The sequence below is a fragment of the Plectropomus leopardus genome, chromosome 3 (genome assembly GCF_008729295.1).
Source record: "Plectropomus leopardus isolate mb chromosome 3, YSFRI_Pleo_2.0, whole genome shotgun sequence".
Taxonomy (NCBI): domain Eukaryota; kingdom Metazoa; phylum Chordata; class Actinopteri; order Perciformes; family Serranidae; genus Plectropomus; species Plectropomus leopardus.
This window is the reverse complement of record NC_056465.1, coordinates 11,286,356-11,301,893: the sequence shown is the minus strand read 5'-3', so window position 1 is coordinate 11,301,893 and position 15,538 is coordinate 11,286,356. Positions and strand designations below refer to the sequence as shown.

The window sequence follows — 15,538 nt, the reverse complement described above, 5'->3', positions numbered from 1 at the left end:
ATTTGCTAAATGGTGTGAAAGAAGTCTGTCCAATGACTGAAGGAGGGACCCGGTGACTGCTGAGGCCATGCAGACACACAAATGGCCACGGTGATTATTAAAAACATGTAAAGTGGTTTTGTTTTCTAAAAGAGGCGAACTGAAGTGCGTGAGGGTAAAACAGACATGTAAAGATGACAGCCTGCTCGTTCAGACTGTACACTTGACAAATATTTCATACTGTGTCACTCCCCTCTGTGGTTACACAGATTCAGTTGGAGACTGATCATCCATGTTGTGCCTCATCGACTGCACGCTGGTCAGGATTTTCTTCTGGTGTCCGGCTAAAGACACTCCGATCCTCTGCAGATCTCTGGAAAAAACACAGAAAGAGGAACACATTTAATAGTTGGTATGAGCAAATATTTCAATCATTACGACACTAATCATGAGTGGTGCTTGGATAGAATAAAAAAAAAGTGTCGTTGCACTAAATAAGCACAGCAAGCAAATGCTGCTTGTGACTAGTTTAAATAAATAATAACAAATGAGTAGACTGTGTTTTACTAATTATTTTCAGGGAGTAAAATGCACAGATGTCACATACTTCTCTCTCTTAAAGAAAAAAACCCTTTTTGAATTAATGGATGTGCTCTTTTTGTAAACAAACTGCTTCAATGGAGATGCATACAGAGTTCAGAACATTAACATAGAAGCAAACCACTATTTGCTATGTAATGATACAGGTATTCTGTTGATACTGGTTTCTCACCAAGTTAAAATGGTTATCTCTGTCAGCAATGTTGCCGTTGTTAGAGCTGTTTATGGAGTTAGCACTGTTAGCTACTAGCCGACCTCCGTGTTGAGAGCCGTGTGCAGGCAACCTCAATCAGACTCTGAATCATAGCTTTGTACTGAATATCATATAGAGCTCCTTTAAAGATGAAAGGGAGCGGAGAAAGGTTGTATTTTTCATATATAATGTAATGTTAAAAAAATATATGTTTTGCAGGCACACTAAAACAGTGAGGCAAAATATAATGTACATCATAAATGTTATTTTACTGATCAGATGTTTTGTTTGGTGCGATTTGTTTTTAACTACACCAAAACATAATTAAGGTTGGTTGGTTTAATCAAGTATTACCATAAGAAAGTAAGGAGGGAGAGATATAATTTTGTTAGTTTTTTTCCAAACTAATTAACAAGTGGTGGTTATCTTAGTTGCTAGCAAAACATCCCAATTGAGGATGTTTGTCACTTTCTTTTCAGGGTTTGTTGTTATATGTACTGTTCTTTATATTGTTCCATGAGGATTAAAAAAAAAGTCGTTATGGGTAATATTTTTCAGGGGATGTGTTAGGTCATTGCATTTCAATGAAAACTTTCAATTGAATTTAACTTTGTGAATTAATCTTTAAGACTGCCTTTATTATTATTTTTTAAATTTTATTTTCCCCATTAAAATACAAGAGAGACAACCAACTGCTTAGGGTGACGACCAACTTCATGACGGCAATGGTTGTCATCAACAAGACATATTTGATAGTCAACATCTTGTGAATAGAATACAGTTCTAGCGGGATTCAAATTAAAGTAAAAAGTTTGACAACCGAACTAGAGTAATGTTATTGACTTTATGGGCAGGCAACTATTCATATGATGTAACATTTAACACACAAAATACAACATTAATTTGTGTTGCAGTTTCAAAACTAAGAAAAAGTTTACCAAAAAAGGCGGGGGAGGTTAGACTTGTAATTTGCTTTGTTAAAAAGCCATAACCCAAAAATACACTAAGGCACACTGCTGGATAAAAATAATAGTTATTTTGGGGTTGACCTAGGTGTGTGTACACTCACTTCGTAGATTTCACTGTTACAATTATCAGGTGCTATTCTAATTGCCGGACACTTGATATTAGCTTTAGTATATCTGTGAGCTGCCACTTGTTTTATGCCCTGATGCAGACTGTGAGTTGAGACGCGTAGGTGCTAAGCCCATTTATTAATCCTTAAAACCTGAGCAAATTGGTTTGACTTTTTTAATGGCCAAAAGATTTGAAAGAAATTAGTTAAAAAAACAAAAAACAAAGACCCAAATTAACAAGAAAATGATCCTCCCAAAATCTGAAAACATTTTAAAACATGCAAATTGCAGGACATTTCTGACCAAGTTGCTCATTGCCTTTTCCCACAAGTTTTAAATAGCTTGTTGACAAAGCAAAAGTTGAACCTCCCAATATTTTTTTGATCATACGAGTCCTTGGATCCAAAAAGCACCTATTTTTGATACCTACATATGTGAATTAGCACTCACAGATTTGTCTGGGAAGCTTTACCATCCCTGAATAGCAGTGCCTCATCCAGGAAGAGTGTTTTAAATAAAGTTCACTGGCACACAGCCCATTCTGTGTGGCTCTATCTGCTGTTTCCACTAAGACTATGTTAAAGTATCCTTAATTAATCCCTGTGGGGAAACTCATCCTCTATGTTTGACCCACAGAGCAGTGTACTGGGACCAGCTCCAGTCTGAGGCTGGTGCGTCAGTCAAACATAATGGCAGAAGTAGGAGTCACATCTTGAAGCTCTTAGACAGGATGAATGACCCTCATTTGCCTCCTTTACAGACTTGTTTAGGTAGGAAAAGCAACAATCGACCCATTCTTTAAATAGCAAACAACACAATGCATACCTACAGTGCATTATACTAAGTAAATGAAGCTAAAACTCCCTAAATTTCTCACAATGGCAGATGGTGAAGGGAGTGAAATGCATACTAAAAAATCTCACTTCCAACACATTCATTAAAGTAAAAAAAGAGAATAAACCATGAGCAGAAACGGCAGCTACATCAGGCATGGGAAACATTTACATGAAAGCTTTAAAGACACTACAACATCAACGATATCGCTCAGAGGAAAAGGCTTCTTATCATTTTGACAATGATTCAAACTGTTTACAGCAAATACAGTTTATTTGGCAGTGATATACTGATGTTCTTTATTTGTACTCAAAGTTATTTATATGATAAAAAGCGAAAGAAAGGCCAAAAGCAACTAAATCTGGGAAGATTGTTCAGACGTGCACATGGACAGCAGTTGGCCAACCAGTCGCCATGCCAGTTGTCCAACTAACAAGACACTGACTTGGCAGGTGAGCACTGTAAGACGCAGGCAGGGAGAGACAGACACGCAAAAGCAGAGAGGCAGTTAAAAAGGGTAGACTTACTCAGCTGTGATTTGTGTGACGAGCGGCAAAGAAGTGAAGCCTGAACCCAGGAAGGAGTCTCGATACTGGGTCATCTTCAGAGCAGCCAGCCAGTCTTCAACAGAGCTCACCCTGCTCAGGTCTGGAGCTCCACGGTCTAACAAGGGATGATGGGAAGGACTGCAGACGGTAGATAAAATAAGAGAGACAGGGAAAAAAATACTGTTTCAGTGACACAGGAAGAGTGTGTTTGTGTATATAAATGAGTTTGTATCTCTCCTCACCCAGGTGCGACGTTGTTGGTGCCAGCTTTGAGAGATGCAGGATTGCGTATCATTTTGTCCAACATGCTGACAATATCGGGGAACTTTGGCCGTGCATTCCTGTCTTTCTGCCAGCAGTCCAGCATCAGCTGGTGCAGCACCACCGGACAGTCCATTGGGGCTGGCAGCCTGAAGTCCTGCTCGATGGCATTTATCACCTGGTGAAAGAAGGGAAGGAGGTAAAAGGGACAAGAGACAAACCAACAGAGAATTAACAGCTGAGTTTCAGCTCATAGTTTTGGTTTCACGACCCACAACTTTACAGTTCACTTTCTCATCAGTGCTGTTTTCAGATGCAGCAGGCAGATGTTTTAAGGAAAAAAATCTCTCAGAAAAAAGATTGAACACCTCCTACTCAGCAGCAAACAGCAGAAAGGCAAAGTCAGAAATGAGATGGTGAAGCATAATGAAGCAGTTAGAGGCTAAAAATGCCAGATATTTCCATTTGGGCTGGAGGAGACCAAAATAGAGCCAAAAATAGACTTGCTATTGGACTGGGGCAGCTGTGGCTCAGAAGGTAAAGTAGGTTGTGCACTGATCGTCCATTGCTCCTTCAGTCTGTGTGACAAAGTGTCCTTGGACAAGACACTGAACCCCAAATTGCTCCCAGTGATTCTTCCATTAGTGTGTAAATGTCTTTGAATGGTTAAAAACTCAGCTGCAGGTGGCACCTTGTACAGTAGCCTTGGCCACCAGTGTGTGAATATGTGAATGGGTAAATGTGACTAGTAGCGTGAAAGTGCTTTGAGTGGTTGATCGACTAGAAAAATGCTATATAAAAGTACAGGCCCATTTACCATTTTACTTACAGACTCACGACTCAAATGATGCTCTTGTTTTGTCGTATCTGCTGGATGTGTAAATGAGCAACTGTTTGCTAACACAAATGATAACGTGATAATATGTCAGTGTTGTGTTGCAGCTTGTTCTGCTATCCTTGTGTTTTTAGAAGAATCACACAACTACTACTTACTTTTCGCTGCTTTACTGTCATGATTTTAATGTGTGTACAGCAACTATATTTATAGTTGATTATCTTTATTAGACATTTAAAATTATGTAACAGAATAATTATAATTTTTAACACACCTTTTCCAGGTCATTTTACCTTTTATTTTATTTTTTCCTTTTTACTAACTTTCGGGTAATTTTCTTGTCCTTTTTAATAATTTCTTGTTAAAGAAGTCCTCTTTTCTTTTGTTGCTCAATGCCTTCTTCTTATGGTTTTTAAAAGAACCAATTTGCTCAGGTTTCAAAGGGTTAAACAGCGTTTCTAGAAATGATTCTGTCCAAAGCTTTCTGATCCATAGAAGTGGTCGATCACTGTATGATGATTTCCATAAGCAGGTTCCACTGTATCATAATGAAGAGAAATTGCAGTTAAAGCATCTTGCAGCTTCATATTTTACTGTATTATTATATATTCTTTTCGCTTCCCTAATGTGGCGATGAGTTCTAGAGGTGATAGAATATGTGGGCGTGGTATCATTTTGAGAGAGATTTGATGAAAGCATTCAAGGATTTGATTGCTGTAAAGTGATTTAGAGAGCATGGTGTCTCTGGAGAACTACTACAGTTTGGTTTTAGTTGTACAAGAGTGTTTGCCTCCGCCCACACCTGCATCACCCACACTGCTGGATGAGGAGGCATAGAAAGACGGAGAAATGAATAAATTCCAGCCACTTCAACTGCGTCCACGGCAGGTTGGAAATGCAAACACCATATTTGCACACTAATATCCAAACACTCGCCTGTGACACATGATATTGTTCCGCTAGATAACTTCTAACCATGAGTTTATGAGGTCAAGCGTAGTTTTATATAATAGAAGGGGTTGTATAAATTCAGTTTTTTATTGGCTACATTGAAGTATCTCCTACCACAGGATGTCAAAAATGTATTTACACAAAGAGAAGAGATATAGATTTTTAATGTAGAAATTCTTAACATATAAGACATATATGGGAAAAAGGATGAGAGTACTTTTCTGTGTGTGTTTAAATAAGCCCACTTTAACTAGCAGGGGAAATGGGAAATATCAGTGACAAGAGGAGAAAAATATTTTGAAAGGAATTTATTTTGTGATCAGACATCAGTAAATTGCACACAGCATGGTGTTGCTCTATGACGCTGAGGATATCAAAGGGATGAAACATCCAAAGTTGAGTCCAGCTCTCTCGCTGCTGTTTGAGGGACACTTTCTATTTTGCGCTCAAATTTTGATTTGTCACTTCCTGTTGGAAAAGAAGAGTTCTCTGTTTCAGCTCCTTTGTAATTTTGAAAGGTGTATTTTTTTTACAGAAGAATCTCGCCTCCTTCAGCTTTAATTAAAACCACAGAAAAAAATGGGATTAGTTAAGAGGATTCAATTTCCATTTGAGAACTTCATCCTGACACAGCATGCAGTCGCACAGAATATCCGGATATTCATTGCTGAGCAGCGGCGGCGACGCCTGCTGCAGTCTCTGATGTCGAGGCAGGTAGTTTTACAAAGAGGAGCTTTTGATTTCATTATGCAGATATTGAGAATGATAAGGATCTGTCAAGGTTTTTATGTGAAAACTTTCTGGCGAGAATTTTGTATTGCAGGGATGTTGTGCTAAATACGCTGGCATACCTTTGAGTGCAGAATGTAATTATCCTGAACATCACAGGATTCAAAAACTCCTTTGACTGAAAGAGTAACTAGCTGCCTTGCCACCCAAAAAAATAATCAAAGAAAGGAAAAAGTTCCATGATCATTATCTCAAATTATTCGGCCCCCTGTGCCAGGAATATGGGAGTAATTTTTTTTTAAATGTCTCTGCAGCTTTAATTATGACAGATGCAATGTTTAAAACTCACATTGTTGTCCAACCTGATGGCTTAAACCACAAGTGGGTTATAACATGGTCTGTTTGTGAAAAGACCTCAGATAATATCTGTTTTTCAGACTTTTTCCAAATCACACATCCAGTTACTATCTTCTTTCTATCTAGCCCGGTAATTATTTTTTATGTAAACAAACCCACAAGGAATCTGAGGGCTTGATTTTTTTTGTAATGATAGCTATGTGATGTAAACATGATGAGAGCTATTTAAGTCATCAATTTATGTTTAAAGGATATGTTTTGGGAAAAATTTTGGGAAATAAGGTTTGATTTGCTGTCTAGGCAAGACTTAGATGAAAAGCTTAGTGCCACTCTCTCAGCTTGGGTAATACAACACAATACTGGTTGACCACAATAATAGTCCTCATAGGTCCATTACAAAAAAATGATATTCAGTTATGCTTCAGTTATTGTTTGGGAGATGAGTGCAATGTCTTTTCCCTATGAGCCTCTGGCAGTGTCTTGTGGACTAATAAACTTCACTATGAAAGTCAGTAGATAATGCCTGAATTTTCACTTTTGGGTGAACTATCCCTTTAAACTAGTTATTGAATTAAAAAACAAACAAACAAAAAAAACCCATCTTTAGTCCATATTTACTGTATATCTGTGTGTCTCTCATCACCTTGATACTAGACGATAATTTTGAAAGTGGCTGTTTTCCTCAAAGCAATATCATCAGTAGGGGTATTTCAATATTGCCCAACCTACCTAAATATGAAGCCAAGCAAGCAACAAGCAGCTGGCTAGTTTAACTTAGCATGAAGACAACTGTCACATGACGTTGCCACACAAACAGGCATAGGAAAATCACTACACCTTGCCAAGAAATAGTCCCACACATAACCCCCCATTAAACAACATTTGGTGTCATGTAATGCGAAGCAGGTGGACCCAAATGCAGGATACAGCAGGTTACAGAAACTCAAAAAGATCACACAGTAACTGAACATCACACAAACAAATCAAGGATCCAACGAAGACTGAAGTAAAAACCAGGACTTTGCTACAAACAAGTCTGATGAGGGGATGAAGTGCAGGTGGCAAAAAAGGGCAGCCATTCCCTATCACCTGACCTCTACATCCACCTGCACACCTGCTCATTATCGTCCTGAGTTCACCTGCTCTGCAGCCTCAGTGCTCTGCCAGATTTTCCTGTCAAAGCATTCCTCTATTTTTTTCTCTGCCTGTTTCTGGACTTTTGCCTGCCAGCTTTTCCCCTTTTGGATTTGAATGCCTCTCCTTGAATTTATCATTCAAACACTGTTTTTCCTGTTATTTCAGCTTTTGAGTCTTTGTGTCTTTTGGGTGCTACTGCTATGTTTTTTTTTGAAAATGGACTCTGCCTTTAATGAAGTGAATGCGCCATATAATTCCTTGAAATAATACTTCAACATGTTTTTTTATTCAGCACACTGTAAAATTTAAAGTTAGTAGCCCATGTTAGTGTACTTGTAAGCTTTTCCTAACGGTTAAGCTGAGGGGATGCGGTGCTCCTACTGTAAATTCAGCGCCGGGGATTTGTCTGCTTGCTGCCTGAACTCTACTTGACCCCAACACACTTCTCAGGCTTTGTGCCGCATAAATTCTCTCTAAGCACCGCTGTCAATCAAAATAGCAGCGAGTGTAGTAAAACATCACAGGTCTCTTTCATGATTAATTCATGTCGAACACAGCACCTGTGGTGGCTCCGCTGACAATTTCACCGTTCCGTGTTCTTTGAAATTTTGCGCATGTGTGTGTGCCTTTATGCATGTCAGCCTGTATGTGTGTGGTTTAGCTGTGTGTGTAGTATGTGTGAGATAAGGGTGTGAGGTTCATGCATAGTTAATGCCCCAACAGTCCCTCGTTAGCTATAGTGGTAACACACACTTTCTCCATCATTATACACTGTCTGTGCCATTATAAAACTGTCTCTGTCATTACACCGACTCCGTCATTACTGCTGCACAGACTGCTTCTATTACTAAGGAGCAAGCATAGGGGAATGAGGAGTGAGGCGGCAAAGGGGACAGCAGGGGGGAGGTAGGAGACATTGGGGGAGTATAGTGTGAAATAAGGGGAAATAGATAGTTAAGGTGATGCAGATGCTATACAGGGAAAAGCTGACAAAAATGGGGGAATAATTTATTTTTATGAGATGAAAATGTGTGTCAGTCTTACAGCTGGAAAGGCATTTTGCCAATGATTAACTCCTCGTCAGTGGGACAGCTAACCAAATGGAAAACCTTCACATGGAGTGAGTTAATGAGGTCTAAAAAGCAAGTTCACCCTTAAAACCTGAGCGAATTTGCTGGATTCCTTTAAAAAAAACATGGGAGGTAGACAATGAGCGACTTAAAAAAAATGACACCCATTGCCCCCAAAAAACTGCAAAAAATAAAATAAAATAAAAATAAAATGAATTACCTGAAAATTAGCAAGAAAAAAAAGACAGAAAGGGAGCAAAGTAAAAAAAACAGACAAAAAATATTAATATAGAATAACATACAGTCAAATATGTAATTATTATCATTGTAACCACAGTTTTCTGGACATTTTTCCCCTGCCTTTTTAGAATAATTTTTAAATCTACTCATTTCTTGTAATCTTCTGGATATTTCTTGCCAAGTTGCTTGTTGTCTTTTTCCCCATGTTTTCAAAAGAAATCAAATCAGTTTGCTCAGGGTTCAAAGGTTTTAATACTTGTGAAAAGTGTCTGAATGCACCACAGGAAAACTGATGTCAATCCATATTTCAAAGGGTTAAACATTGCTGCAGTACAGCTGTGTGTGTCAAAATGTGGTTTTACTGAGACAATATATGACAAAGTACCTCTAAATATTTCCTAAAAGAAGGACATTTTTAATATTTTGAAGTCAGTGAGCAAAGATCTGAAGATTTCCAGCAACAAAATTTATGTTATAATTTAAACTCAAGACAGACCGGGGGCTTATGGAATTCCCTGGCTCCTCTGTGTCAGAGCTATTAGATATATAGTTTCAGAAAGCAAGAATTGGGATTTAAAGCCTTGGCACTTTGAAGTGGGTTTTAGTGCCAAAAGTAACCATAATCTGAGTATCACATTTCTTCTCGGAATAGAAACCTAAAAATAAAAATTCCAGCAATCCGATCTTCTGGAACCTCCTTTTTCATGTACTGTACGTGATCCCCTTTAGGTTTAAACAGTAAAATTGAATAGTCAGCTGTAAGAATGGATGAGCAGTTTTTATGATAAATTCAAACACATGAACAGCAGAGAAATGTGCACCTCTTTTTAAAAAGCTGCCAATCATTTCTAACCAAAAATACATGCATAAATGTAACCTCAAACAGCTTATTAACATCATTTTCATGCCAGCACAGAGAGGGAAAAAAAGGGTATTGAAATGCAGCGGCAAATTGATCATACTGTGCAGGTAATTGGAATAAAGTTGTCAAGACAATGAAGTATTCCCTGAAGAAAAGATCAGCCGGAAAACAGAATCCTGATGCCTTTTGGTCTGATGTTCCTGGGAACAAACATTTCTGTGACACTTAAATTGATGTCCTCATTTTCCGTGTGTTTTCCAAGACATGCAGACATCCTGCTGTGAGAGACGGCAAAGGAAACAAACAAGCCTACCCCCAACCCACACACAAACACGACAGTCCAAAACGACAGTGTGTGACAAAAAAAGGGAAAGTCTCTCTCTCTCTCTCACACACACACACACACACACACACACACACACACACACACACACACACACACAAAAGCATGTACTGACTCACATCTTGGTTGCTCATGTCCCAGTAAGGCCTCTCCCCGTATGACATCACCTCCCAGGTGACGATCCCATAACTCCACACATCTGAAGCTGACGTGAACTTCCTGTAGGCGATCGCCTCCGGGGCCGTCCACCGCACCGGGATTTTACCTCCCTGAGAGACGGAGAGAAAAAAGAGAGGAAGAGAGGAGGGGGTAAATGGTGGAAAAAATCTTTCGCTGTACAGTTCCACTCATGACATAAAGGCATACACCTTCATCACACAGTACTGAAAAGATGTCATAGGCAGTAAGGTCACAAGTTATTGTGTTAAGGTCCAAGTCAAGTTGCTAGTCCTTACGTAATTTTGTCAAGTTGAGTCTAAAGTCATCAAATGTGTAACTTAAATCTGACTTGAGTCCAAGTCATGTGACTTGAGCCCACACTACGGATCATTAAGGTTTTGTTTGGCACCAATATAATTATAAATACTGTAAAACAGCATGAGTGTGCCCTCTTGAGCATACACTGTTTGCACCTATATCTTCTGTGTGTGTGTGTGTGTGTGTGTGTGTGTGTGTGTGTGTGTGTGAGAGAGAGAGTCCTCACCAGTGAGCTGGTATAGGTGGGATCAGAGGTGTCCTCCTCCAGATATCGTGATAATCCAAAGTCAGACACCTTACACACCAAGTTACTGTTAACCAGGATGTTCCGAGCAGCCAGGTCGCGGTGAACATAACTCATTTCTGCCAGGTACCTGTAACATCAACAGGATTTATTGAGCGGGTGTGTGTATGTGTGTATGTGTGTATGTGTGTATGTGTGTGTGTGTGTGTGTGTTATCCATTGCCAGCTACCTGGGCTACTATAAAAAGCTGATGGGATTTAGTGTGTGTGCTATCACTGCCAGATACCTTTGATAAAATGGGAATGGGATTTAATGTCTGTGTACATGTACACATCTGTGTGTTATCACAGCCAGATACATGCAATAAAACACAGATAGGATCTAGTGTGGGAGTGTGTGTGTGAGAGAGAAAGAGAGAGCGAGAGAGAGAGAGCGCGCGAGAGAGAGCAGTGTTTCAAGCTGCCAGCCAACATGTTGAGGTGCTCTTAACTTGAATAAATAGAGTTTGTGTTTGGTCATGTGAGCATGTGTGCATGTGAGAGAGAGAAAGAGATAAGTCAAGCTGCTGTTGTCTGCTTGTGTAGAACACACGAGCAGACAGACAGTATCAGATATCACGTCATGAAATCTCATTGAGGTAGAACTGGTATTGTTACATAAAAATCTAATTTCACATAACAATCACTGAAACGTCTGGAAAAGTTTCCTCTTCATCTATATCATGAAAATGGATTTCTGTAGCAGAAGAGTGTGTGTGTGTGTGTGTGTGTGTGCGTGTTTGTACCTCATCCCAGACGCAATGCCCCTCAGCATACCAACCAGCTGGATCACTGGGAACTGCCCATCATTTTGCTGCAAAACCACAAACCATGACAGGATTATTTTTATTTTTTCCGTTATCAGACCTTTTCACTTTAGTTATTTCCAGACAGTCAAAGATATGTCAGCATTTCACAGAAAATGTCATGGCAGAAGCTGTAAAAAAGTTGAGGAAAAAGTACCTTTTATCAAAACAGATGACAGTTACATGTTTCTAAATGTGGCTGTGCTGTGATTAAGGTGATGTGAGGAAAATAAAGCACAGAAACACACTCTGATGATTGCTGGTGTCATATGTTTTAACATCAACTTAACAACTTTAATGCTTCAGTATTTAATTTTCTGATAATACCACAGCCTTTGGTCTTGGGGTTTCAGACAAAAATATAATAATAGATTAAAACAGACATCTTTATTGTCCACTCTTGTGGAAATATGTGTTAGGTCTCACAGACATACTCTACATTCACCTTAAAAAATTCCCTGCCATGGGTTTGAGTATATAAGATCATGACAATACATACATAATAACAAAGATTAACGTACTAAATATTAACAATTAAAATATATAACATAATAGAAATTATAAAAACACCAGCATTCAATAAAATATAATTTAAGTAATTTTAGTAATATGACAGAGAATGGCATAAAAGGTCTCTCAAAGATGTTTTTCATTACTCTGGGTACCCTGTAGAGGGCTGAAGGGAGGACGTTTTTTGGAAGCCAACAAGGAAGTTGACATCACCCTGGTTCCCTTGTCTACAAGCCTATGGGATGTCTCCACTGGATTTTGGATTATTGCACTAAATAACCTCTGTGGCAAACAAACTTTTATGTCACTTACATGTTTTGTTCAGCAAGATAATCTTCCCAAATGAACACAACTTTTAGGATTTTTGAAGCCTAAATACATTAGCCAGAGGTAAAAAGCTGATATTGCACCATAGTCGCATGACTTCATCATAACCACAACAAGGCTTTAATGCTGTGTTTGGCATCATGGCATTTTGTAGGCTCATTCGGCCACTTATAAAGCACTGCCTTTTTCAAGAGACATAAAAGCTTCAAAATTCACAAGTGGCATATCTACTGAGGTATTTTTTGATTGTAGAACAAAATGTGAAAATCTCTTACGCCATTCAAAAAACCCACTGACTAATAGATGAGGGGAAATTGAAGGGCAAACATGCTAACTCATATCCAGGTTTAAGAACATATTTAGGTTTAGCTGCAGCCGGAGCAGCAACAAGACTTGCCCACCATCAGTCCACGATCTTTGGTTCAGAAGCAGAAGCCCTGATGAAAATGCTAAGTTAGCTCTTAGCTAGCTTTGAAGTATTAGGTTAAAAGTAATGCAGTTCAGGTTAGGATTAGGTTAAGGGTAAAGGCCTTTGCACCGTTTTGTTTTCTTTTTTATGGATTTTTTTTAACTTGTTATCCAAAAAAATCAAAATGTTATGCAAATAAACCTTACAAACTGATCCTGATGCATTTTATTGCTCTATTCGTTGTGAAAATTTGAGACAACAATCAAGGACACATTTGCTCATCATCATCATCATCATCATCCACCTAAATATTACAATCTCACCTGTTAAAAGTTGGCTTTCTGAGTTATGAAACGATACTGTGAGCCATGGTTCTCTCTCTTGTTCCAGATGTGTCCCACTGCCACACTCCCTTCACAGTTTATTCATCAAAGAACTCTCCAAAGGTTTATGAGGGATGCAAAAAAATGGAGAAAATCTAACCTGCTCCGTAACATTAATGACAAAAGCTTTGGAGTCAGTATGTTAACATGACTGATACAACCTGAGGTCTCACTGATGTTTAGACATGTAACAATGACCAAAACTTACTCTGTATGCAATGGTCTTAAAGGTTACATTCCTTATGTAGGCAAGGTAAATCCCATCTACATGTATAATGAATAAATAATAACTTAGATAAAGTGGATTATTGCTACATACTAACCGTCATGTTATATGGTTTGACTTCTACTGGCAGTTTGTAGGTGGCGTGTCGTAAAGGATTCAAACAGAGTGCGGCCACAGCTTTACATGTCACCTCCTTTCTGCAACACTCTATATTATCTTCCGGAGGGGAGTTCTTCAAATTCATTAAACAAAGGATGTGAAGGTTCATGAACTATTAACGTAGCTTCCCTCCTGGTTTCTGGTGGTGCACAGCTCCTTCAGCTCTCTCTGGAGGTTCCATATAATCTAGCTGACAGTGTTAACTATTTTTGTGAGCTTGTTTTTGCTCCTAGCACCTACATTTTCACACCAGCATGTGATTTGGTGGAAAGGTATACTTTCCACTAGAGTGGTGTAAACTATACTCAGAAATTCTTTGCTTGTGTCAAAGCTATTTAATTTGCAAAGAAACTATCTTTGCATCGTCGTCTTAAAAATGTAGCCTGAGTGTTCATTAAAATTTAAGTTGGTGTCTGAGGTCATTCCTAAATATTTAAAATGTGAGGAGTCAGAATGTTTCAAAGTGCTTTTAAGGTCATTTAACGGTGGTTAATGCCCCCTCACAGCACACATTTAAAATTTTAGGATTGGAGGGCTTTGTCTGCCAATATTCATAACTTTCCTGAGCAACACCATCTCTTTCTCATCCAAATCTGAGCACTAACACTGCATGTACTTAGACTATCATAAACATGCTAGTTCATCAGTTAGTTTCACTTAGAATTAAATGAAGCAGGCCGATGCTCTATACATTGCAAGTGGCGGTAAAATCAACTTGCAGAGTTAAGAAAGTAAGAATTAATTGTGCTGTTTTTCCTCTTTGGAGAACAGTTCCGTTAACTAAAGATGTAAGATAGAATAATTAAACAGGGACTGATTCTGCATCAGGGTCTTTGATAATACGCACAGACGGGCTTTCACTGTCCCAAAGATGTGCAGAATGTGATACGATGTAAAAGTGGTTCATCCTATAATTGCGATAATTTAAATGAAGTTATTGGACCAGAGGTGTTTATAGAATAACATTTTTGAGAGTTTTTGCAAATATCCTCTTACTGTGCACAAACAGACATAAAATTCCTGAGCTGAATATAAAAAATCAACAGAAAAACATACATTAGGGAGCTGGAGGCTTGTTGTTGTTATGAGACATATTGACGAAACCCAAAAACCTTTTTGCTGTTTTACTCTTTTCACCTTTGGGCCAGACAGTATCTGTCTCTTCTAAACATCACTGACATCCCTGCTGACATAGTTGCAGTCGAAGGTGTTTGTGTGTCTTTTAATTCACTTTGTGCATCAAACCGTGCCTTTGATGCTCCTCTAGCCTAATCCTCTGCCAGCAAAACCTTCTTCTAGGTACACACACACACACACACACACACACACACACACACACACACACACACACACACACACACATTGATCCTCTGGGTCTTGCGCCTTCAAGATGGTCACGCTAGGACAGCAACACCAGTGAGATCGATCATTGTGTGTGTGTGTGTGTGTGTGTGTGTGTGTGTGTGTGTGTATAGTGTGTATGAGTCAGCGGATGATTTCTGAGTCAAAAGGGGTCACGCTGTGAGAACCAAACATCAAAGAGTTTCTCTTTCTGTCTTTAGAGGCGCCTCGAAAGGAGGGCAGGATCAAAGAGACGGACAGACTGACAGACAGACACGCTGGCAGGATGAGGAGGAAAGAGCACAGGAAGGAAAAGAGAGGAGAAAAAGAAGAGCAGGAGGTTGTTTCTGTCTTTGTCTCTCTTTCTCCAAAAACTCCCACTCCTCCCCTCTCCATCTGTTTTTCGGTTTGGGTATTTATGTGTTTGCGGTATTTGTGACTTGAGACTAAAGACAAGTGCGTATACAGAGACTGTAGGTACATATGTAACCACATACAGTATGTACAGTGTACTTATGTGTGTTTATAAGCTGTTCTACCAAAAAATATGACATTGATCCCATCATTGATGTTATTTTCCTCAACTTCAGTTTGTGATGAAA

General features: G+C 38.9%; 1 protein-coding gene across 1 annotated transcript in view; it reads right to left on the bottom strand.

Moving 5' to 3' along the window:
* Positions 1 to 233: 233 nt before the first annotated feature.
* The window catches only part of LOC121964183 (ephrin type-B receptor 1-like), a 103,928-nt gene continuing 88,623 nt past the window's right edge, over positions 234 to 15,538 (bottom strand). The window contains exons 15-20 of the mRNA XM_042514399.1: positions 11,522 to 11,589; positions 10,719 to 10,866; positions 10,135 to 10,284; positions 3,473 to 3,669; positions 3,210 to 3,368; positions 234 to 352 (exon numbers count right to left, since the gene is read on the bottom strand). Of these exons, the coding sequence (XP_042370333.1) occupies positions 241 to 352; positions 3,210 to 3,368; positions 3,473 to 3,669; positions 10,135 to 10,284; positions 10,719 to 10,866; positions 11,522 to 11,589 (834 nt within the window). The 3' untranslated portion in view covers positions 234 to 240. The remainder of the gene's footprint in view (positions 353 to 3,209; positions 3,369 to 3,472; positions 3,670 to 10,134; positions 10,285 to 10,718; positions 10,867 to 11,521; positions 11,590 to 15,538) is intronic.